General features: G+C 35.9%; 1 protein-coding gene across 5 annotated transcripts in view; it reads left to right on the top strand.

Annotated features, from left to right (window-relative positions):
* RPS6KA3 (ribosomal protein S6 kinase A3) overlaps positions 1-23959 on the top strand; it is a 110939-nt gene that overhangs the window by 29474 nt on the left and 57506 nt on the right. For all 5 annotated transcript variants that reach the window (XM_053916987.2, XM_024569960.4, XM_053916989.2 and 2 more), the window contains one exon: positions 1205-1261. In XM_053916987.2, the coding sequence (XP_053772962.1) occupies positions 1205-1261 (57 nt within the window). The remainder of the gene's footprint in view (positions 1-1204; positions 1262-23959) is intronic.

Here is a 23959-nt window from a genome sequence, read left to right on the forward strand (position 1 = left end):
CTGTCTTTTCATGTCAATAAATTTACATCTTTATCATCGTTTTTAATGGCTGCATAGTATTCCATAATGTGGATGTACCAAATATACTTAACTAGTTCTCTATTGGTAGGAATTTAGATTTCCAATTTGAAGTTCTTTTTTGGAAAAAGTTATGGTGAGCATTCTTGTATGTATGTACATCTTTGCATACTTGTCCTTTGTTTCAAAAAATAAATCAAAGTGATGGGCCATTTCAAACGTTTGTTTCTTTTCTTTCTTTCTTTTTTTTTTTTTTTAAGTACAGACTTATATTGCCTTCCTGAAAGGTTGAGCTGATTTACACTTTCTCCAGCAGTGTATCCTGAGTACTCTTTTCCCCATATTAGCACTGGGTGTTACTTTTTCTGTAAATCATTACCAATTTGAAAGGCAAAGGTAGCTTTCAATTAAATGCATTTCCTTGATTAGTACTAAGGCTGAACTCTTTTTTCCTTTATCGCTCATTTCTGTTGAGGTCCATCGTTTTTTCTTACAGGTTTGTAAAACAAAGCTCTTTATGTATTGAAGATACCAACCCTTTGTCATATGTTGTTTTTATTTCTTTTTGTAATTAATTTTTGTGTGTCTGGAGAAGTTTTAAACTTTTATGGATTCAAATGTCAATTTTTTCTTTGTGATTTCCATCCTCCTTTACCCCATAAGTATTATTCACCTGTATTTTCTTCTGATACTTGTATAATTTTATTTTTGACATTTAAATGTTCAATCCATCTGGAATCTATTTTGATGTAGAGACTAGCTTAATTTTCCCCTGACACAATTAATCAGTTTCCCTGATTAATTATCGGTGGAGTTGGAATTTAGAATGTGTTTTCCCATAGAAAGTATTGTAAATGCAATTTGATGAGGTCTGAATAGGACCATTTGTAATGCATTTAACTATTAAAATGAATACTCAAGGTCCCCCTGGAAAGGTAATTACCATTTATTACATCATCTCTATGGAAAAGTGTTTTTATAGTTTAAAATAAATAATTTACATATTAACTTTTGAAGCACAGCTTATTGCATATTGGCAACTGCATACTTATATGGTATTTCTGTACTTCATTAGAACCCTTCAGGGGTGAAAATATTCCTATATGAATTTTTTTTTAACTTTCATTTAACTTTAACTGATGTGAGATCTGTTTTGGTAACTTTCTACTTGCTGTGCTTTTCGCAGAATGGACAGCAAATTATGGATGAACCTATGGGAGAGGAGGAGATTAATCCACAAACTGTAAGTAAAATATTGTACAGTAAGAGATACAGATAAATCAGATACCATAAAATTTCAGTATTGTTACTTTTAAACTGAGCAAAATGACAATTTTATGGTACTAGAAATTTGTTGATGCTTTAACATGAATTTTATGAAAATACATTCTTGAATATGCCAGTGACATTTTAAAAAACTGTTTGATTAAGACTGATTTTAAGAGAATGAAAAAAATTGCTTTTATATTGTTGAAAGTTTTTCATTAGTACCTTAAATCTTACTATTTTTTTAAAAAATCAGTCCTGGCTGATGTGGCTCAGTGGATTGAGTTTCAACCTGCAAACCAAAGGGTCACCAGTTCGATTCCCAGTCAGGGCACATGCCTAGGTTGCAGGCCAGGTACCCAGTAGGGGGCGCACAAGAGGCAGCCACACATTGATGTTTCTCTCCTTCCCTTTCCCTCTCTCTAAAAATAAATAAATAAAATCTAAAAAGTAAAAATAAAAAAAAAATCAAACTACCCATAAATTTATTAGAGGCAAATTAATAAACTGTCTCCCTCTGCAAGATAACAATTGTTAGCAGTTCAGTTATTATTTTGTTTTTCTTCTGTGCATAAGACAATTATTGTTGATATTTACAAAATACATATATTGTACAACTTATTATTTTCACTTAATGTCTTAAATATCTTTTATGACAGAAAATGTAGATCTACATCTTTTAAATGGTTGTATAATCTATTTTATGCATGTCCTATACTTAATGTAAGTTTCCCCTATTTATTTTAGTGAACTTGTGTTTCATTAGGATATAGCCTTAGAAAAGGATGTGCTGGATGAAACAAAGGGTATGAACATTTAAATCTCAGTAGACACTGCCAAATTGCCCTCCAAACCAAAAATTAATTCCAGTGTTGAATAGGGTATGGTCAAACAGGATATTCAACACTGGATATTATCAGAAATTATTTTGCCCTGGCTGGTGTGACTCAGTGGATTGAGCATCGGACTGTGAACCAAAGGGTCACTGGTTCGATTCCCAGTTAGGGCACATGCTTGGGTTACAGGCCAGGTTCCCTGGTGCAGGGCGTGTAAGAGGCAACCATACATTGGTGTTTCCCTCCCTCTCTTTCTCCCTCCCTTCCCCTCTGTCTAAAAATAAATAAAATCTTTTAAAAAAAGAAATTATTTTTAATTTGAGCCACTCTAAATAAATAATACTTTCTCATTTTAACTTGCATCTCATTTGACTATTAGTGAAGTTGAGTATCTACGTATTATTGGCTTTTGTGTATTTGTGTTTGTCCAACTTTCTTTGGGATTATTTGTCTCCTTATGATCTGTATTATCTCTCTATCTATTCTGGATATTAATTCCATGTTTGTAACATATCTTGCAGATATTTTCTCCCTATTTTTAAAGATTGATTATATTGTATATGTACAGAAGTTTTTGTTTTTAAAAGTCTTTGGATTTGGCTTCTGGGTTTTATGTTTTGGTTAGAAATCCTTCCCTGCACCAAGGTTATAAAAATATTCTCTTACATTTTCATCTACCAGTTTTGTAGTTTTGTTTTTTGCATTTAGGTCTGTGATCTACTTGGAATTTTAGTATCTGTTGTGATGTAGAAATCTAACCTTCCTTTCCAAATAAATAACCTGTTGTCTTAATCTCTACTTATTGAATAAATAAAGCCCAATCATTCCCACTCATTTGAGATCCTTCTTTTATCATATATAAAATTACCATACACCCTTGGTATCAGTTTCCTAGGGCTGCCCTAACAAAGGACCACAAACTGGATAGTGTAAAACAACAGAAATTTGTTCTCTCACAGTCCAGAAGACTAGAAGTTTGAAATCAAGGTGTTGACAGAGCCATGTTCTCCCTGAAGGCTCCAGAGGAGGCTTCCTTGCCTCTTCTAGGTTCTGGGGGAGCAGTCCTTGGCATTCCTTGGATTGTAGACGAATCACTCCAGTCTCTACCTCCTCTGCCAACATGACATTCTCCATGTGTGTCTCTTCAAAAATTTCCTGTTCTTTAGGGACACCAGTCATTGCATTAGGGCCCACCGTACTCCAGTTTGACCTCATCTTAATATTATGACATCTGGAAAGACCCCATTTTCAAATAAGATCACATTCACAGGTGTTGGGGATTAGAACTTGCACATACTTTTTCAACGGTTTTTTAAATTTTATTTTTCAATTATAATTAAGACATGATATTAATTTCAAGTATATGGCATAATGGTTATACATTTATGTACCTTACAAAGAGGTCACCCCAATAAGTCTAGTACCCATGTAGCACCATGTAAAATACAGCATAAAGAATATTGATCATACCTTTCTGGGGGGACACAGTTCAACCTACAACACTTCTGGAGGTCTTGACTTCATATACAGTTTCAGTTACTGTACTTTTATTATTATTTTTATATATGGCAAGGCAAGCCTTCCCACCTTTTTACTTTTCAAAGTTGTAGTCTTATACATCTTCCAGATAAATTTAACAATTTATCAAGTACTCCTGAAAAAGTTACTGGGATTTTTTATCAGAATTACATTTAACTTATAGGTTAACTTGAAGAAAATTATTTTAATAATACTGAGTCTTCACATCCAAGGGCATTTTTTTATTCTAATGTTCTTTTATAGCCTTTATCAAAATTTTATGGTTTCTTAACATATAACTGTTTATTTCTTATTAAGATAATTCATGGATGTTTTATTATATTGTAAGTGCGATTTCTTTTCTGCTATGTCTTCCATGTGGTTATTGCTAGTATATTAAAAAATTATGTTTCTACATGCTTTTTATTATCTTGGGAAAATTAATTTTTCAGAAACCAAACAAATTTTCATGAACATTATGTCAGTTATGGGGGAGTGAGATTATTGTACTGTTCTTAGAACCCTTTAATAGTTTTATGCTCCCTTTAAATAAAGCCCATACTCTACAGGGTCACCTACCAGGCCCTGCATAATAAGGCCTTTGCATATTTCTCCAGATCCTCTATAGCCACACAGCTCTACCCTCTAATGAAAGTCCAGTCACTCAAATGTATCAGGTTTTCTTTTGCATCTTGGACTTCAGAGGCCATATTCCCTCTCCCAGAATTTTTTCCCCTTACCATCCCGTACCAGTTAATTCCCGATCATCCTTCAGATCCAAGTTTTGATATCACTTTAAACTGAGACATCTTCCTGATACAATTATCAGTTCCATTTTCATCTCGAGTTCAGTGTTCTCCCTTTGTGCTGCCGCAGCAGTCTAAGCATACCCTAAATGACAACATCACACTGGATTCTATTGCTTTTTTATTTTGTTTGTATTTCCCACTAAACTGTAAGTTGCATGAGGCAGTGGCCATATCTGACTTATTCCTTGTTTTATATCCAGCACCCCAATAACTGCTTGTTAATTAAGTGAATGCATGAATTATGTTCTGACTAGCAAAAGGATCTGAGCATGGGGCCTAGTGCCCAAGCCTACCTTCACATTTGGTCTAGATTTCTGTACTTCCCAAACCATTTGAAGCACTTTACTTCATTAGCCTACAGTGTGCATTTATTAGCATTTAGCAAATGTAAAAATAATCAGCCCTGGCTGGTGTGTCTCAGTGGATTGAGTGCCGGCCTGCAAACCAAAAGGTCACCAGTTCGATTCCCAATTAGGGCACATGCCTGGGTTGTGGGCCAGGTCCCCAGTCAGGAGCATGCAAGAGTCAACTGATCGACGTTTTTCTTGCACATCAATGTTCCTCTCCCTCTCTTTCTCCCTCCTCCCTTCTCTCTAAAAATAAATAAATAAAATCTTTCAAAGAAACAATCAGTAAGTGTTAATCTTGATATTTCTGCCACCAGGTACCCTTTTCCTTCACATAATTCCTTTAGAAGGACAACCTTCAAAGTTTTTATTCTCTCTAGTCTAAAATCAGAGCATTTTCCATTGCAATATTATATGTCTCATACTTTTCCTCAGAGTACATAATATTTACCTCTGGAAGAAAACTGCGTTCTAGAGATAGGATGAAAAGGTACGGGACTAAGACATTACCAGCACTGTGGATGAACTTCTTGAGGAGATTAGAGGAGTTAGGTTTAAGTATAAGATAAAAGCCTAATATTTAATATTTCTTTAGTGGTGTTATATCTAAAAGATTGTCAAAATATATGTTAGCTTTATACTTTTAAATTATATTTGTCTTCAATGTACAATTAAGTTTTCATTTTTTCAGTTACTGATAATTTAAGTAAAGTTGAGATGTCACATTAGTTATCTATTTGATGCATAACAAATTCTCCCAAATTTAGTAGATTGAAACAACATACACTTATTATCTCACAGTTTCTGTGGGCCAGGGATCTGTGCACATCTTAACGGGGTTCTTTGGATCAGAGTTTCTCACAGACTGCAGTTAAGCAGTTGGCCAGGGTAGGGTCTCATCTGAACCTTAACGTGGAGAAGGATCTCTTCCAAGCTGATGTTTGTTGGCCCAGATTCCTGGCCTATAGAATCTATGAAATAATAGTATGTGTGGAACTTGTCAACTGGAAGGCTTTTTTGTATGTTACAGCCCCTTTTCCATGCGCTAGAATGCAGAGTGTAATGGTTAGCCAGTTTTGACCACAACTTTTCCCCACAAAAGTGGAGAATAATGAAAGAAGAAACCTGGGTCTTTTAATGGCCTAATTATATAGTGACACCTCTTCACCCTAACCTACCCTCTTACCTGTGGAGTACTCCATGAGAGAAAAATAGTCACTTATTTTGTTTGAGTCATTGCATTTTGAGGTCTTTTTGTTACAGCAGCTTAGTCTGTAACTGCATCTAATTATTCATTAACCAAATAGTAAATGAATGTCTGTTGAGTGCCAAGAAGTCTGTTAGGTTGTTGGCAACACAAAAGCATACAAAGACAACTTTTAGTTTTAAAATGGCAAGATAAAGCTGTTTCTGTCCTCTTCTCTTCTGGGAAATTATCACTGAAAATAATAAGGGGAATAAAAAACAGAAATGTGGTCTTTGAAATTAGAATACTTCTGTAACTGAACCACAATGTAGAAATATAAAAAGCAAACAAAGAGCCATAACAAGAGGAAGTTATAGGACCTAAGTGCTTTTAGATGAGTATATCAGCAGAAAGCAAGCCTTATTCCTGGCCCCCAAAGCCCCAGAAGAGCTTAAGAATGAGGTCACCAGGTACTATAGCAAGTGGAGATAATGGCACAGGGCTGAAAAGAGAGATTAGTTGAATGTCTATATAAAGAACCTCCACTCTTTCCTGTCTCCTACCCCTGGAAGAGACAGAAGGTATTTCAGAGAAAAAAAAATGAACCAGAGAGGCTCCAGACTTGGGAAACCCTAGGCATAGTAGGAAGTGGGGTAACACACTGGGCTGGAAATAGAGAGATCAAACAAAAGCTGCCTACTGAATGGTGGAGCTGCCCCTGTGATGCCTCTTGAACATGTCCCCTGGTTTCTGTTTGCACCAGAGCCCTTTTATTTTGGCTGCATTTCCCCCTAATTCGCACTTCATCTCTTCCTCTCTTTCCTTTATTCTTTGTACTGCCATCTGACTCCTTCTCATATCCTAGATCCACTTCTCTTCCATCTTTGGAATTTTAATGCTGTTTTCCTTTCTTCTGGCTTCCTAAAGGGTTGATCTTTTCTTGTCTTTATGTGCCTAAACTAAAAACTTTTATTTCTTCCATGTATCTCATAAATATATAAGAAAATTTATCAAATTAAATTGGTTCATTCCAGAATATAACAGATAGTTATCACCTTTCCCCATCTCCCTCCCCAGGAATGTTTGCATTTTAATCCATATTTATGTCTAATTACTCGAATTTCTTACCAATTAACTTGCTACAGCCACTGTCTTGTTCTTCTTTCCCTGCTGGAGAGTTGATTATTTTTATTCTTTATTTTGGTGGGGCTATGGCGAAAGACTATCTAGCAGAAAGTAGAACACTGTGTAGCAGTACCTCAAGCTTCCTGGGCTCCAGAATTTGCCATCCTTTGTCAGCTGGCCAGAGGACTCCATGCTCCGCAAGATCCATGCTGGAGCAGTAGGGAATCTTGACTGTTGAGGTCTCCATATTCATCTAAGAATCATTAAAGCAGTTTCTTGCTTTGTGGGAAATGATTCTCTTAGTGGTTGTACAAGTGAAGATTCTTCTGGGGCTTGATTATTAAAGGAGGTAAATAAATAGCACAAAGTAAGAGCCCAATAAGTGTTAATTTTCTTGTCATCTTTCTTCCAGAGGCCAATCCTGCCCTCTCAGACTACTCACCAGGGATAAAGTAGGCCCCTTAGGAATTAGGGTAGTATCTAGTGGTTTTGTGGTGACAATAGGCCTGGCCTCAGACAACATTGTGAAATGATTGGACTTTCTCTTAACTTTCTCTTTATCAGTCTTTCTAATGACCATATATTACATTAATTGGTCATAGCAACAACTTTGTAAATATTGTATTACTATAGTCCTAAACAGTGTACACATCAACTCAGTCTTTGTAGCTCTGTAGCTCTTGTATCATAGTCACAAGTGTGATTGTCAAGGATTGGAGAAAGCTTGTTTAAAAAGATAACGTGAGCATAGATTATAGATGACCTTAAATGCCAGATTAAGGAGCAGCACCCTATGAAGGACACAGGGGCAGGAGTACACTTGTAGTGCCTTGTTCTTTTCAAGTCCCCTGAAGGTCATGATGGGCCCTTAGCAGTAGTTTCTTCCAACTTTCATGCATGCCATTAGTCCAGCTACCATTCATACAGTAACCCTAAGGCTGCAGTGATATATCTGATGGCCTTCACAGTATCCAGGGAATTTCACCAGTTTCCAGTTGTCCACAGTATTCTCCATCTCCTTGAAGGTTCCCAGAAGCCACCTTAAAACTTGCATTTGAAGATCCAAAATGATACTCATAGTCATGAGTCCAACACACACTTGCACACCTCCTGTAATCATCATGGCTCAGATACAAAATAAACTACAGAAAGCGAAGCCCTAGCAGAGTTGACAATAGACTGAAGAACCCATTCAACAGGAAAGTACAGGAGAGTGCTCACTGGCGGGGAACATTTGTGCAGTGGTACATTAACGGCACTTACTGACTGTGTAGAGCACCGACTTTCAACCTTTTTCATCTCATGGCACACATAAACTAATTACTAAAATTCTGTGGCACACCAAAAAGTATATTTCTTGCTGATCTGACAAACAGTAGGTATAATTTTGACTCATTTACACTGGGCAGCTATTGTTGTGTTGGCTGTTGTCATTTTTCAATTTGACAATGTAAGAGAAAAGAGGTTAGGGCCCCTGAGTAAATATTCAGGTATTGTATGTTTTAAAAATTCTTGTGGCACACCAGTTGAAAAATGCTAGTGTACAGTATTGTCTGTTGTTCTAATTCTCATTGACTGAGAGTATATTTTAGCACTCAGAGCATGGGAGAAATATATTCTAGTAGAATTAAGTATACACCACTATGGAAGATATTCCTGAGAAATAGCATTATAACTAGCACTGTATAGTAGCGTTAAATGGAGCATCTCTATAATAGATAGAATTTCCAAGCATGTAAGGTTTGCTTTTGCTACACTTTCAGCTCTCTTTCAGGGCTTTCTTTCACTTCCCAGCATCCCTTTCCTTCATACCTAAGAGGTTTTAAAAAATTTAAGCCCCCTCTTTTTTTTAAATCATGGTTTGCCTAACTCATATGGTGCCTCTGATCCAAAATTGCTTCTCTTCTACTCTAGTCTATTTATCACAATACCTATTTTTTCAATTTGAGTGATCTAATCCATAATTGGGAAGATAGCAAGCTGATTTTGATTAAGTTATGTTCAAGTGTGAATGTTTTATTGAGTCAACCTGAAATATTGGCATATTAAAAGTTATAATTCCTTTACCTAAATGAGTCTTCTAATTCAAACCATTTTAGACAAATATGAGTTAGTAAAGAGGACATCGGTCTAAGCAGAAAAAAATGTGTGGATAGGGAGATGTGCAATACCACCTAGGGCAGGTGTGTCAAACTCATTTTCACTGGGGGCCACATCAGCCTCGAAGTTGCCTTCAAAGGGCCAAATGTAATTTTAGGACTGTATAAATGTAACTACTCCTTAACTAGGGGCAAGGAGCTCGGCACTGCCACTGAGTAGAAACAAGGTGCCGGGCCTGATAAAACAACGTGAAGGGCTGGATTCAGCCCACAGGCCTTGTGTTTGCCACCTATGGCCTAGGGAGGTATTGCTACTTCAAGAGTCCACTTGGGACGTTGGTGCTGCCACTGCCTCACCCTCTCTCCATGCTCACGGGAGATACTGTGAGTGGAACATAACAAGCTTTCCCTTGAGACAGAGCCTTAGAAGCAACCTCTCTCAGTGCTCTCAGAAGCCACTACCTTTTGGTTCAGGTTGATAATCATGAAACTTTTTTCCCATCTCTAATTTAAAACCTTAGAACCATAGCACTTTATAACATTATGTACTGATAGATGTGTGCTAGAGAGTAATTCTCCTGTATTTAAATGGATATCCTTTGGCATCTGAAAAATTTAATTATCCATATAAAAAATGTTTCCAAAGGAATTGGTCAATAACATATGAATTTTAAGTTTTTATCATAGGGGTTGATTTTTCTCTAGAAGGGTTCAGCCATCGTGGAGTCATGAAGATGGTTGGTAATTGGGTTTGACCAGGGTTGGGGTTTTGCCAAACAAATGTATGGTATAGAACAGTGTTCAGAAACTCTGCTGTGGACCCTCTACAAAGCTGTCTTCCTTCATGGTCTTATCTAAAGGTTTAGCACTTAATGGTTTCTGACATAAGTCAGCCACTGGCCATACATATGCACACTCCTTTCCCAGATAGAATTATGTGGTTATACTCCCACCAATGTCACAGTGCAAACTTGGGTAGCAGTTCCCTTAACTTCTCTCTAAGCCTCAGTTCCTTCATCTGTAGTGTGGGTAATAATACCTATCTCAATTGTGATAAGAATTAACTGAAATAATTTCATATAAAGTGTGGTGCTTAGAACATAGTAGCATCTTAAATGATATTGTTAGAATTATACTTGAAAGATAATATATTAATAAGTAAGAATTCAAATAAGGGAACTAAGGACTCGGTGAAAGAAGCTAGAAAAAGAACCACAAAGTAAACCTCTGAAAAGCAAGAGGAAGGAATTAAATATAAATTCCAAAATCAGTGAATTAGAAAACAGGGGGAAAAAATGCACAGCATTAGGAAAGCAAAATAGGATATAACCACAGATAGGAAGGAGATTAAAACATCATAACAACTAAAATATTTACAGATGAAATGATACAATGTCTGGGATTTCCTTCAAAATAATTGTATGGGAGTGGAGGGAAGTGAGTGTATGAAACAGGATTACACATGAGTTGATGATTGTTAAAACTGAGTGCTGTGTACTTAAGAGTTTGTTACTCTTCTGTCTAATTCTATGTATGCTTGAAATTTTCATTAAGTTTAATTTAAAATAGAATACTAAGTGTAGGTATATTAATATGAAAGTCTCTCTGAAATATGTGATTTTGTAGGGAAATCTAAATGATATCATTTAAGAAAGGATAGAAAAATGGAGTTATAACAACAGCAAGGGAGAAATTTAAGTTACTAAAGAGCGAGCCCTCCCTCACAATTACAGTGCCAGGCCCAAGTGATTTGGTAGGAGAAATGTTTGAAACTCTCAAGAGATAGATCATTCCTGTGGCCTTTAAATTATCCCAAAACATAGAGAAAATTTTCATTGCCTTCTAGTGTGTTCTATAAAGTTAACATAGGTCTAAAAATGAAAGTTGACACAGAAAAGGAAACTGCTAATTTATGAATATAGATGTAAAAATTCTAGAAAATTACAAATCAGATACAGACTTAAATTAAAACATTGGATCTTCCCAGAAATACAAGCATATTAGGACATTTACTGATCTGTTATTAAATCAGTGGATCAAAGGAGAAACACTAAGTGACCATATTAATAGATAATAAAAAGGATAGAATTGTCTATCCTTTTTATTAAAATTATCCTTTTTATTAATAGATAATAAAAAGAATAGATAATAATTCTCTTGTAAGAATTGAATATTCTGCTTTTAGTAAATAGTCTGACTTTAACATGATAAAACATGTCTAAAACCAAATATTATCATACTTAAATGATTTAGTGAGTATATTCCCAAGTCAGGATCAAGGTAGCATTTATTACTGTTTGCTTTATGCTCCATAGAGTATGAGAAATTTTGAGTTTTGCTCTGTAATGGGAGGCCACTGAAGAATTTGAAGTAGGAGCATGACCCAGTCTGATTTCTGTTTTAAGATTATTCGGACTGCTGTGATGAGAAGGGATTGCACAGGGAAAATCAGAAAGTGGGAAAACCAGTTAGATGGCACTAGATGATGAGGCTTTGTACTGAGTGTAGCAGAAGAACTAGAAATAGATTTGATGTTAATTTCAGAGATAAATAAAATTTGTTGGTGGATCAGTATGAATGGAGGGAAATTAGATAAGAAAAGAGCCAAAAAAGACTTAAGGTTTTGGGGATTGGTAATGATGCCATTGCCTAAAATTGGGAAGATTAGCTTCCCATTACAGTTTAATAAAATCCAAATCCAAACTTCTTGATAATCTATAAGGCCTTACTTAATATGGCCCCATCCTACCTCCCCATCTCCTTCTCTTTCTTCAGTGTTCACATTCTACAGCCACCGAGGTCTTTCTTTTATGTTTTGGATTCATTAAATTGATTCCTATCTCAGGTCTTTTGCATCTGCTGTTCTTTCTGTTTGAGGGCTATAGTCCAAACTTTGTCTATAAAGGGCTTGGCAGTAAATATTTTAATGGCTTTGGGAGCCATATGGTCTCTGTAGCAACTATTCAAGTCAGCAGTAGACATTATAGGGCAAAAACATCGGGAGCTCATAGGTAAACAGAGATCGGCATGACCAGATTTGGCCCTTTCCCGGCTTGGCTCTAGTTTGCCCCTGCCTGATGTCTTGGTGTGATTCCCCCATTATTTAGATTCTTTCTGGAGGATGACTGGGCAAATAAGTTAGGATAAAAAAATTTTAAATGCTGCAAACTCTGCTTCTAGCAAGACAATTTCACTCCTAGATATTACTTCTAAATGCTTGTCAATATCCACAAAGGATGGGGACATCCCAATGGTATAGAAGATAAATACCCAACCACAGGGAATTTGTATAGTAGAATCCTCTGCAGTCGTGAATAATGCATTGAAGGTTATTTAATAATACAGAACAGGGATCAGCAAAGGAAACCCAAAACCTGTCTCCTGTTTTTGTAAATGAAGTTTTATTGGAACACAACCTCATCCATTCCTTTCCCCACTGCAGCAGCAGAGTTGACAGGGACCACGTGGCCTGCAAGTCCAAAAACATTCACTGTCTGGCCCTTTACAAAAAGAAGTGATAATATAGGTAGTATGGTCTAAATGTGTACATGTGTATATGCTGAAAAAGACTGGGAAAAAATGCACCAAAATAGTGATTTTTACTCTCTTGTTTTTTTTTTTTCCTTTTGTGTATTTTTATTTTTAAGTTTGCTATAATGGACATGCATAATTTTTTAAAATCTTCATCTGAGGACATGCTTATTGATTTTAGAAAGAGGGGAAAGGAGGGAGAGAGCGAGGAAAAGAAACTTTGATGTGAAAAACATTGATTGGTTGCCTCTCATAGGTACCCCAACCAGGGACCAAACCTGCAACCTAAGCATGTGCCCTGACAGGGAATGGAACCCATGACCTTGCAGTTTCTAGGTCAATTTATAGGACAATGCTTCAGCCAACTGAGGCATACTGGCCAGAGTGACATGCATAAATTTATAATAAAAGTTACTGTTTGAATAATAAGGTAGATGAAACCAGTAAGGTATACAAATGAAGAAAAACTAACTGAAATTTTTGTTATAATATAAATTTTCAAAAAGTTAGAGGCAGGAAAAGTATGAACAATAATATCTAGTTTTATGCACACAACCCCACAAGTAATGTCCATTTCAGATTTCAGCATGTGATACTTATACAGGAAGCCATTATTTCAGGTTCTTATGTGCTATTTACTATGAGAATACAAAGGTAAGTACCATGCCTCTTCTGAATATTATTCTGATAGGGGCAATAAGATGTGCTCAAATGGTAATAAATGCCATAAGCAATGTACCAAAGGGCCACTCCCTTCTAGCCTGCAGAGTTTCTTTTGACAAATCAGCTGACAGTCTTACGGGAACTCCTTTGTAGGTAACTCTCTGCTTTTCTCTTGCTGCTTTTAAGATTCTCTCTTTATCTTTGACCTTTGGCATTTTAATTATGATGTGTCTTGTTGTGGTCCTCTTTGGGTCGAACTTGTTTGGGACTCTGTGCTTCCCGGACTTGTATGTCTATTTCCTTCACCAAATTAGGGAAGTTTTCTTTCATTATTTTTTCAAATTAGTTTTCAATTTCTTGCTCTTTCTCTTCTTCTGGTACCCCTATCATTTGGATGTTGGTACATTTGGGGATGTCCCAAAGGCACCTTATACTATCCTCTGTTTTTTGAATTCTTTTTTCTTCTTGCTGTTCTGGTCGAATGCTTCTTTCTTCCTTATGTTCCAAATTGTTGATTTGAATCCCAGCTTCATCCCCTGTACTGTTGGTTCCCTGTAGATTTTTCTTTATTTCACTTAGTGTAACCTTCATTTCTGCCTGGGTCTTTTTTATTTTGTTGCTTGTACTCAATAAGTTCTTCAAGCATCCTGATCACCAATGTTTTGAATTCTGCATCTGATTGGTTGGTTTTCTCCATTTTGTTTAGTTCTTTTTCTGGGGTTTTGTTCTGTTCTTTCATTTGGGCCATATTTCTTTGTCTCCTCAATTTGGCAGCCTCCCTGTGTTTGTTTCTGTGTATTAGGTAGAGCTGCTTTGACTCCCTGTCTTAGTAGCATGGCCTGTTATAGAAAAGGCACCTGTAAACTGTATGGGGTGGAACCTTAGGTAATCACCAGGGTGGGGCAGCCTGCTTCACTGCTTTGTGGCTCTGTGTGGGGGAAGGGCTCAGAGAAGGGACCATGCCACTGTCTGGCTTCTGGAGGTTTGCCTGGCACTCACCCTGTATGACTAGTGCCCTTCCAGCTGTTGCACTGGTGCTGAGTCCCAGAGGGGGTGGTTCTACATACTTTTTAAGTCCAGGCAGGCCCTTTGGAGGTGGAATCTCATGAAAATCTGGCGGTTTCTTCTGCTACCCCAACCCCCACTGGTTTTTACAGCCAGAAGTTATGGGGATTTATCTTCCTGGGCCATACAGTCGGGCCTGGGTCTGAGATTGCTCACTCCCAAGATATCCGTCCGGATTTTTATCCACCACACATGAACGTGGGACCATCCATTCTGGCACTGCCACCTCTTGTGCCACATCACATCTCCACGCCTCTCTGCCCGCCTCTGCATCTCTGCCCTTCTTACCCATCAGGATGATGTGGCTTCTTTAAATCCTTGGTTGTTGCACTTCCGTACAGCTTGATTTTCTCACAGTTGTGGGTATCATTTGTTTTGAGGTGTAGTTGTAATTCTTTCTGTGGTTGCGCGAGATGAAGCTTTTTCAACACCTCCATCTTGACCGGAAGTCCTATGGTGTTTTAATTAAGGTATCATTTCAACTCAGGAAGACTTATTTCAGATTTTGCTCTCTGAAATATTGCTTCATTATCATAGAGCTAATGTTAAAAAGCACAGTACACAGCAAGTTGTGACTTGTTAACCTGAGCATCAGTAGTCATTAAAGCCAGTTTAGACTAATCCTTTGAATTCCAAAAAAGGTTGTTTGGTTGCTCCTGTTCACAAGAATTACTTTAACAAAGTTGATAACTGCTCCATACAGAGACACTTCTATTTTGTTTTGTACGTCTTAATCTATTGTGCAATAACCATGATGTTTGCTTCTTCTGGACAGTCTTAGCCTTACAGCCCTTTCACAACATATTAAGAAGTCTTAAGTAATTCTTTTTGGGAGATGAGAGGGTTTGCGTTCTGATGATAAACTTTCTAAGTGCTATACTTGCTGAAAAATTTAGGTTTGCATTTTTAATCAAGAGAAATACACAATTTCCCAGGCACATTTCAAAGTTTTATTTTGGATATTTATTTGTATTCTATTTGATTCTAATGTATTTGCTTACATAAGATTTTTTTTACTTGAGAAAATTTTCTTTTATTTTTTATTCCTCACCCGAAGAATTTTTCATTACTCTTAGAGAGAGAGGGAGAGAGAGAAACATCAACGTGAGAGAGAAACATTGACCAGTTGCCTCCCCTAAGCGCCCAGACCACAAATAGTATGCGCCCGAACTGAGACTTGAGCCCACCACCTTCAGGTTACCAGACTGTGCTCCAACCAACTGAGCCACACTGGTCAGGGCTTGAGAAAATGTTTTTATTCTTTATTTTCCATTAGGTCATTTATATTGGGTTGGCCAAAAAATCTGTTAGGTTTTTTCCATAAAATAAAAGACACGTTTTTCATTTCCACCAATAACATTATTGATTTAGATATTTTGAGTATGTTAGTTATCTGCCACTATTGGCTTCTAGTGAGTAGAGGCCAGGGGTGCTGCTAAACATCTTCCAATGCATAAGACAGCCCCAGAGCAAAGAGTTATTTGGCCAAAATGTCAATAGTACCAAGAAACTTTGCAAACCACTTCTGACACACTCGATCAATCACAGTGCCTTCTCCATCTACTGCACAAATCTTTTTTTTTGCATTTCAATTGTGCTTTTACCTTTCTTGAAATAATAAAGCATAATCTGCCAAAAATGTTGCTTATTTTCTTCCATCTTCAATATTAAAATGGCTGCACAAAAATTCACCAATTTTGATGTTATTTTTAAATGCATGCTGATATGACAACTGTCACAATACAATCTAACAAAATTGTTTCTAATGAAGTTAAAAATAACTAAGCACTACTAAAGACTGCTCCTAATGGGCACTCGATAATGTTTGCTCAATAAAGGAGTGCTGAACTGAGCTCCTATTATAGATAGCTCCATCATCAAATACACGCCTTCACCCAGAAAGCAAGCGGCTTGTTCATGGTGTTTTCAGAAGCTCTTTGGGTTTCGAAAATGTTGTAATTTTATTAAATTTGTATTGGCAATGTAGATTAGTGCTTGAGGGTTTTGTTGGTTCCACATAGATGAAATGTACGTTAAGTACCACATTTTCCCCATAGCTCTCAATGCTCTGTCCTTTGGTTTTGTTTAAAAACCATTATCTTGGTATAATTTAAAAAAAATATTTCCCAAAGCAAAAATACATTAGAAGAACTTCTAGAAGCTACTAGAGGATGAGATTATGGAGTAAGGGATTGCCTGGTAGCTTTACCCCTCCTTTTCCAGGTTGGCTTCTTCAGTAAATGTTCCGTTTGCTCAGGAATAACCTAGGGATTGCAATTTTTATTTAGTTTTTATCAACTAGGAATATGAGTTTTAGCTATGGGCCTTGAAATTTTTAACTTGGTTGATAATTGATGTTTTATAGCCAATGTGGATGTAAATGTGATTTACTTTCACTTAAGATAGCAAGAATATGTACTTATATCACAATCAGAAAGTTTCTCTTGCATGTGGTCATTTTCTTCCCATAGCTATGAAACTCTTCCTCATTGACTGGGAACACCCATGACATGTCTATATATAGTCTTAAAGTAGTCTTGAGACTATCCTTTGGATTGTGTGTATAAACATTACAAAGGGTAAAATTTCACATGTACGTTAATGACTTATTTTAATAGTGCTAGCTAGTTTCAGTTACTTTTAAAGAGTCACATAGTTAAGAAATACTGGCATTTCTCAAGATTTAGAAGTAAAGTAATGTTAACTTCACTGGTGAAAATTCACTGGATTTCTGGGAACCAGGAGTAAAGAACTATACAATAGGATTTTGCTATCAGCAAATCTGTTTTGGTTTCCTGTTCTGGCCTCTCTACCTATCAGCTACATTAGTACCCTCGCCATTTGTTTCTCCTTTCTTTTACCACAGGAAAATTGTCAGGCCTCTTTTTCTAGCATTTCAGGACCCGCCTGACAGGAAATTTTCTAATTGCCGGAACAGCTGGTAGGAGAAAACTTTGCAGGGGCCTGGCCTTCCCTTTCTAACTTAAGTTTTACGGTCAGAAATTCTTTTCTCACCATCATGGTTTCGTAGCCATGTTTAAATTTTTGTCTTTTCGTGTTCGCTCTATACAGGTAAGCTTTATTTAACTTCATTAAAGACTAAAATGTTTTACTTGATGCTAAGTATAATTATACTAACTAAACAATTACTTTATATGTCCTTTTAAGACGCTTTTCAAAATTCAAAACCAGTTTTTGTAGCACTTTTAAAGGATTATATTTCTATTTACTAAAAGTAAACCATTTACAAGTATTATACATTTCAGGTCTGTATATTTAGTAAGCTTATTTTTACATGGCTTTTTAGAGGTGGAGTAATTTTTATCTTGCTAGTGTTTGTAATTTTGTATAGTAAAACGGATGATTATAACTCTCAATATTAAACCAGGCATGAGGAAAATTATGAACTTACTAATATTTAAGAGATTGCTATAATATAAACAATATTTTGATGGGAAGAAGAATGCAGGCAGTCAAGAACTTAAAATCAGATTTTTGTTTAAAATGGTTCCTTTAAAAATGTGAAGTGTTTAATCAACTATATTTAAGTAACTTTAAGAAAGTAATTTTATGTAACTTAGAATAAACACAGTTTTCAAAGCATTACTTTGTTAAAATGTGCTTAGTGAATGGTAATTTGCACTATATTTAATCTAAAACCCTGCCAAATCAACTTGATATTTTGCTGTGAGAATCGTGCTATCCTCCTGCTCTGTAAAGAGAATTAAATTTGTTGATTGGGAGAAAACTGTGCTTTTTGTGGCAGTGATTGAGAATATTAGTCTGGAGAACCAGCAATACTGTTTTCTCAAACATGAATATAAAAAGCTGGCTTGGAATAATCTTTTTAAGAATTTGGTTAAATGAAAAATGGTGAGTGTATTTATCATACATTAGCAAATCGAGTAAATTGGATTTGGTTGAATTGTAATCTAGAATAAATTAAAATGTGGTTTTTCACCATGGCTTGGATAGCTAGCCTAATTATGTGTCCCAACCAAATAATTTTTGTGTATCTTGATCATCTAAAAAAATTAAGATGTCTCCTTAAAATCAAAAGCCGTATTATAGAACTATAGGTTCTGTATAGGGAGTGGTACTTTAATTTTGAATTACTTGTAAGAGGTAAATAAAGTATACATTTTTCATTTGTAAGGTCTTCATGTTAAGCCAAAAAATGGTTACATATTCATGGTTAGAAAATATTTATTGGCTTTTACCAAGGAATATTTAAATGTTTTACTTCAAGCTTCAACAAATATTTTCTGACATTCAAAACAATTTAGAAAATACAAATGCCTTAAGAACACACTTCCTGACTCAAGGGAGGGGAGGAAAAAGGAAATTATGTATACAAGGCAGGGCATAATGCCAAATGTTGAATCATTCTTTAAAATCAATTAATATCACGCAGTTTGTTTTTTAATGTTCGCATGTTACACCATTAGGTTTTCTATAACTCAAATAGACAGCATTGATTTCAGTTTCTTTTCTGTAATCTTTTTTATATTTTAAGAACAAAATTGTACTTTCGCTCTCAGCATGAAAAAAAAAAACATTGTCAATTTTTTTTTCCATTAAAGGGCAAATCTTAAAAGACCATTTAAGAGGGAACCTACAGACCTTTTGTTGGTCCCAAGAAACAAACAAGGTGGCTTTCTGTGTGACTTTTTCTTCTGCCATTTTATTGTGATGTCTGAAATAACATTCTTTACAGAATTTCTACAATTATATATTTTTAACTGAATTGACTTCATTTTATCTATCAGGGGTCATGTCTCAACAGGTATTTACCCAATAATAAATCTTTGAAATCCTAGGTAAATTCCTAGAAGGCAGATAATCTTTATTTTAGTATCCCTTAACACCCAGCAGAGTACCTGGCTCATAATCTGAATTGCCTTCTAACAAAAACGAATGGACCTAAGATAGTATGTCATAGATCAGAACCATTTTCATTAAGGACCAGGCAGGCAATCAGAAAGAAGTGAAAGCATGAGAATGGCCTGAGCTTAGTCCTCTCTCAGACTTGTTCTTCTCTTCCTCTGCTTCATGGGCTCTCTGATCCAGAGACAGCCACCTCCATGTGTGCTCCCACACTGGCCTTCGCACTGGCTTGTCCTTTTGCCTGAAATGCTGTTCCCCAAGGCGGTTGACTACCTCACCTCTTTCGAGTCTTTGCTCCAATAGAATCTTTTCAGTAAAGCCTGCCCTGATGCCTTTTTTTAACATTGCAAACTCTCCTTTCCATTCCTGCACTTCTGATCCCTGTTACCCAACATAATACCTTTTTTTACCGTGGTATGTATCGTGTTCTAACATAAATAATAATAATAATTATTGTTACTATTATTAAGTCTCCGAACCAGCAGAGATTTTAGTCTTTTTCATTTATTGTATATCTCAAGCACCTAAAAGAATGCCTAGCATGTATTAGGTGCTCAATAAATAAATGTTTAAATGAATAAATGGATGAATTCTAATACATAGCTTGAGTGTATTGTACGTAGTGTCTTGGAGTGGCAAATATCTAAAGCAGCAGTTTTCAACCTTTTTCATCTCATGGCATTCATAAACTAATTACTGAAATTCTGTGGTGCACCAAAAAATGTATTTTCTGCCAGTATGACAAAAAATAGGTATAATATTGATACATTCACATCAGATGGCTATTATTGTGTTGGCTGTTATCATTTTTTAATTTGACAATCTAAGGGAAAAGAGGTCAGTGCCCCTGACTACATAGTCAGGTACTGCATGTTTTTAAAATTCTTGCTGCGGCACACGAGTTGAAAATCAGTGGTCTAAAGCGATGGAAGTATAGTCAAATTATACATGGTTTGTGATATACGCCAGCTGCCAGCTTCACAATTTTACCTACAACTAGGCCTTTACTTATCAAATAAACAAACTTTGTAAAAATATATAATTTATTATAATTTTTAAATACACAAAGTAAGGTTTTCATGGTAATGAATGTGAGCCTCACAATTAATTATAATGAATATAACATACCCATGCTCTACTTCATTGCCAAAAATCTTTTACATAAAATTATAGTCATTCCACTATGTACTTACCGGCAAAAACAAAATTTTACAAAATGTCAAACTCTAGTTCTGTGTTTTCATGTGACAGATTTATTTCAGTAACAGGTAATTTAGTGACATAAGACATGTTTGTTACATGCAAATATCAGTCTGTCTTGGGTTATCCATGCCTACAGAAATTTGATATTTCTCTCTACATTGATCTCATTGGATTCCAGGTATGAACTAGTGGAAGATCACATTGTTGCTCTTCTAGCTGTTGTGCAAGATTGCCCAGGCATTAGTAGTATTGTCCTAGTTGAACCTCAAATACATTTCTAAAATACTCATGATCCTATAACTTGGAAAAAATTAAGCACAATCTGGTCATCAAGATACCAACCAAGGATATTTTTCATATTATGCTACTATTTCTTAACATATACATTAAAGTAGACAGAAAAGTTTGCTAATGTGCTTAGTAAAAATGGAACTTGGAACAGGAAAATATATTGAGGTTAAAACAATGACGTGTTTATAGAACTTGAGCCATAGGCATTGATCTTTTTTTTTCCATTCCCAAGAACATTTTTTTTGTACTCTCTGAGCCCCAATTTACAAAAAGATTTTCAAAATTCAAGTTTGTATCCTCAAAGAGATTTGAAATGATTGTATTCACTTTGTGGGAGAGAGGGTAATGAGTGGAGGAAGGTGCTATTTTTTAATTGAGAAAATGAGTACTTGAAAATTTATTTAAAAGTAAGATTTGTGAGAATAAAAAGCTCAGTATAAAGGTAAGAAAATAAAGTCAAGGAAGTTTCAGAGAAATACAGACAAAAAAATAGGAGAAAAAAGGTAAGTGACACAAAGGATTCCATTCCAGACATACAAGTTCCAACTAATGAAGGAGCTGCAAAAAGAGAAACCCTGGGAATGGATGGCAGAAAATTGTCAAAGAAATGTTAGAATTTCCACAGAGGTAAAGCATTCAGGTCTTTAAATTATAAAGGTTCACCAAGCATCTAGCATTCTGAAGGAAAGACGATCCATATTTATCTCACTAGTGTGGAATTTCAGAAGTATAAGGACAGAGAAAATTGTTAATGCTTCCAGAAAGAAAAACCAGGTCACCTACCAACAAGTGTGTACCAGGTTAGCATTACCCACCTCATCAGCAGCCCGGTTGCTAGGAGGTGATGGACCAATGGTGGTGACATTCTGAGGCAAGATTGTTTTTATTTTAGAATTTGGTACCAGGCCAAACTATACAAATGTGAAGACAAAATAAAGACATTTTCAGATGTACAAGGTTCGAAAAGTTTTCTTCTGCATCACCTTTCTTAGGAAGTTACAAGGGAGTAATCCAAGAAAGAGAAAGACATGGAAACTGAAAATAGTGGACACAACCAGGAAAGAGATATCCCAAGATAATAGCTGTGCAACAAGGCCTAGAAAACAACCAATCCCAATGGGAGGGCAAGAGAGGGCTCTCAGAAGAAGGGAAAATGTGGTTAAAGGGGTATGGAAAGATTAAGAATAATGGTCAAATTAACTTCTCCCTCCCCACAAGAATGATGTGGGGCTGTTAGAGACAGGAAACATAGAAAACTACAAGAAATTCATGGAAATCAGAGTTAAAATATATCAATTTAAGCATTTGATGAAGTATTGGTTGTTGTTTTTTAAGTCTCCTTGAATTGTCCTGGCAGTCACTGTTATGGCCCATATAAAAGGAAAGTTAATATACTTCCTAGCCTGCGTTTGACCAACATATTGTCATGAAAATGTGGGTGCTGTTGTATAGGCTTTCAGCTTTTAGAATCAGGCTGTGGAGAGAGCATGAAGGATTGGGTTGTGGTTGTAGGAGAGAATGTTAATTGTCTTAATATTAATAAAAATTAAAAATATAGCTAGTAGGAGGTAGGGGGAAGTCTGAAAGAATGTATGGGCACTATTATGGGGTTTTTTTTATACAGTGAGGGATTAGGATTCTATCCAAAACTAATAGAAAAGACGAGAGGTTTATGTAAAAGTAGTATAACTTTCAAATAGTGGGGAGGAACTTGATGGAAGCAAGGGGCATAATATAAGTAAGCCCCTCATCTTAATTTTTAAATTGGCAAACATTGTCTTAAAGTTTAACAAAGTAAGAAATAAATTAATATATATATATACATTATATAGTTTAATGATACAAAAAGTACATGTAGTTTATTAAACTATGTATATTAGTTTAATACAAAAAGTACATGTATATAATTTATAAGCCAATAAGTATACAAGTATTGGATATATGTTGACTTTTATTACTGGTAAGGACGTGCTACCAAAAGTTCAGAGACCACCTCTCTAATCAGTTTAGTTAACTTAGCACCCAGGAGATACTGACCCATTACAAGGATGAGGGGAATAATTTCATTTGGATGGATAACCAGCAAGAGCCTCTGACAGTCTCAGTGTGGGGTAATGCTAAGAGCTTTGTTTTAGAATTCATTAGAGGCCAGAAGACCTGGAATTGAGACCCAAGTCGGGCAGTTACTTGCTTGTGATCTTTACGTAATTTCTTTAAACTTCAGGCTATGGAGTATTCAAACCATTTTGCCTTTAAAAGATCTGTCAAATTTCTAGTGGTAAATGGGGGAGTTTGCAGAGAATTCCAAAATGTTTTTGCTTGCTCTGGGATGTATTCCACTGGGTTATCATAAACCCTCTATGCAGTTGATATGTAGTCAAAGATTTGTCTTGAAGACTAAAGATAGAAGGTGAAAAAAGCACCTAACCTACGCTTGACACATGGTAGGTGCTTTTAATAAATATCTGCGGGCTTTTAATCTAAGTCTTACTTAATCAGTTGCACATATACATTGTGTTTTGAAAGTTTTTAAAAAGGAATTTGATAATTTGCTTCCTGCCTTTCCTAATGTAGTTACGAATAGCTATCACTTTCAAGCCCTTACACATTGGTCTCATTTGGAGAGAAGTACCCAGAAAGGGGGGGTGTGTCTTAGATTCAGCTGATGCTGGATTCTACTCTAATACCTACTGCACAAGATTGTTGTGAGAATGAAAAGAGATAATGCATTTGAAATGACAAAATAAAAGACTAATCCTTATTAGGGGATTGTTTTATTATCATTGCCAAAGTTTTGAGAGTCTAAAATGATTAAGCTGTCCTAAGTAGTAGGACGGTCTACAAACTACAGCCTCTGTCCTGCAGAGTAAAATGGTGAGCCTGGATTCCTTTTTTGTCCTCTGACAGGAGCTTTTTTCCCTTTTACCGCTCATTTTCAAAAGGTACCACATTAGGGTACCCTGCTATATCTTTCTGAGAAATCTTTGTAATTGCCTATATTGCCAACATTCTGTGAGTGTCTCAGAAAGTGCTAATTGATCTCGAATATTTATGTGGACTATAACAATAATAAAAATAATTGTTTATGTTTGTATAACACATTTAGATTCTACTA

This window comes from Desmodus rotundus, chromosome X (genome assembly GCF_022682495.2).
Source record: "Desmodus rotundus isolate HL8 chromosome X, HLdesRot8A.1, whole genome shotgun sequence".
In the NCBI taxonomy this organism is placed as follows: Eukaryota; Metazoa; Chordata; class Mammalia; order Chiroptera; family Phyllostomidae; genus Desmodus; species Desmodus rotundus.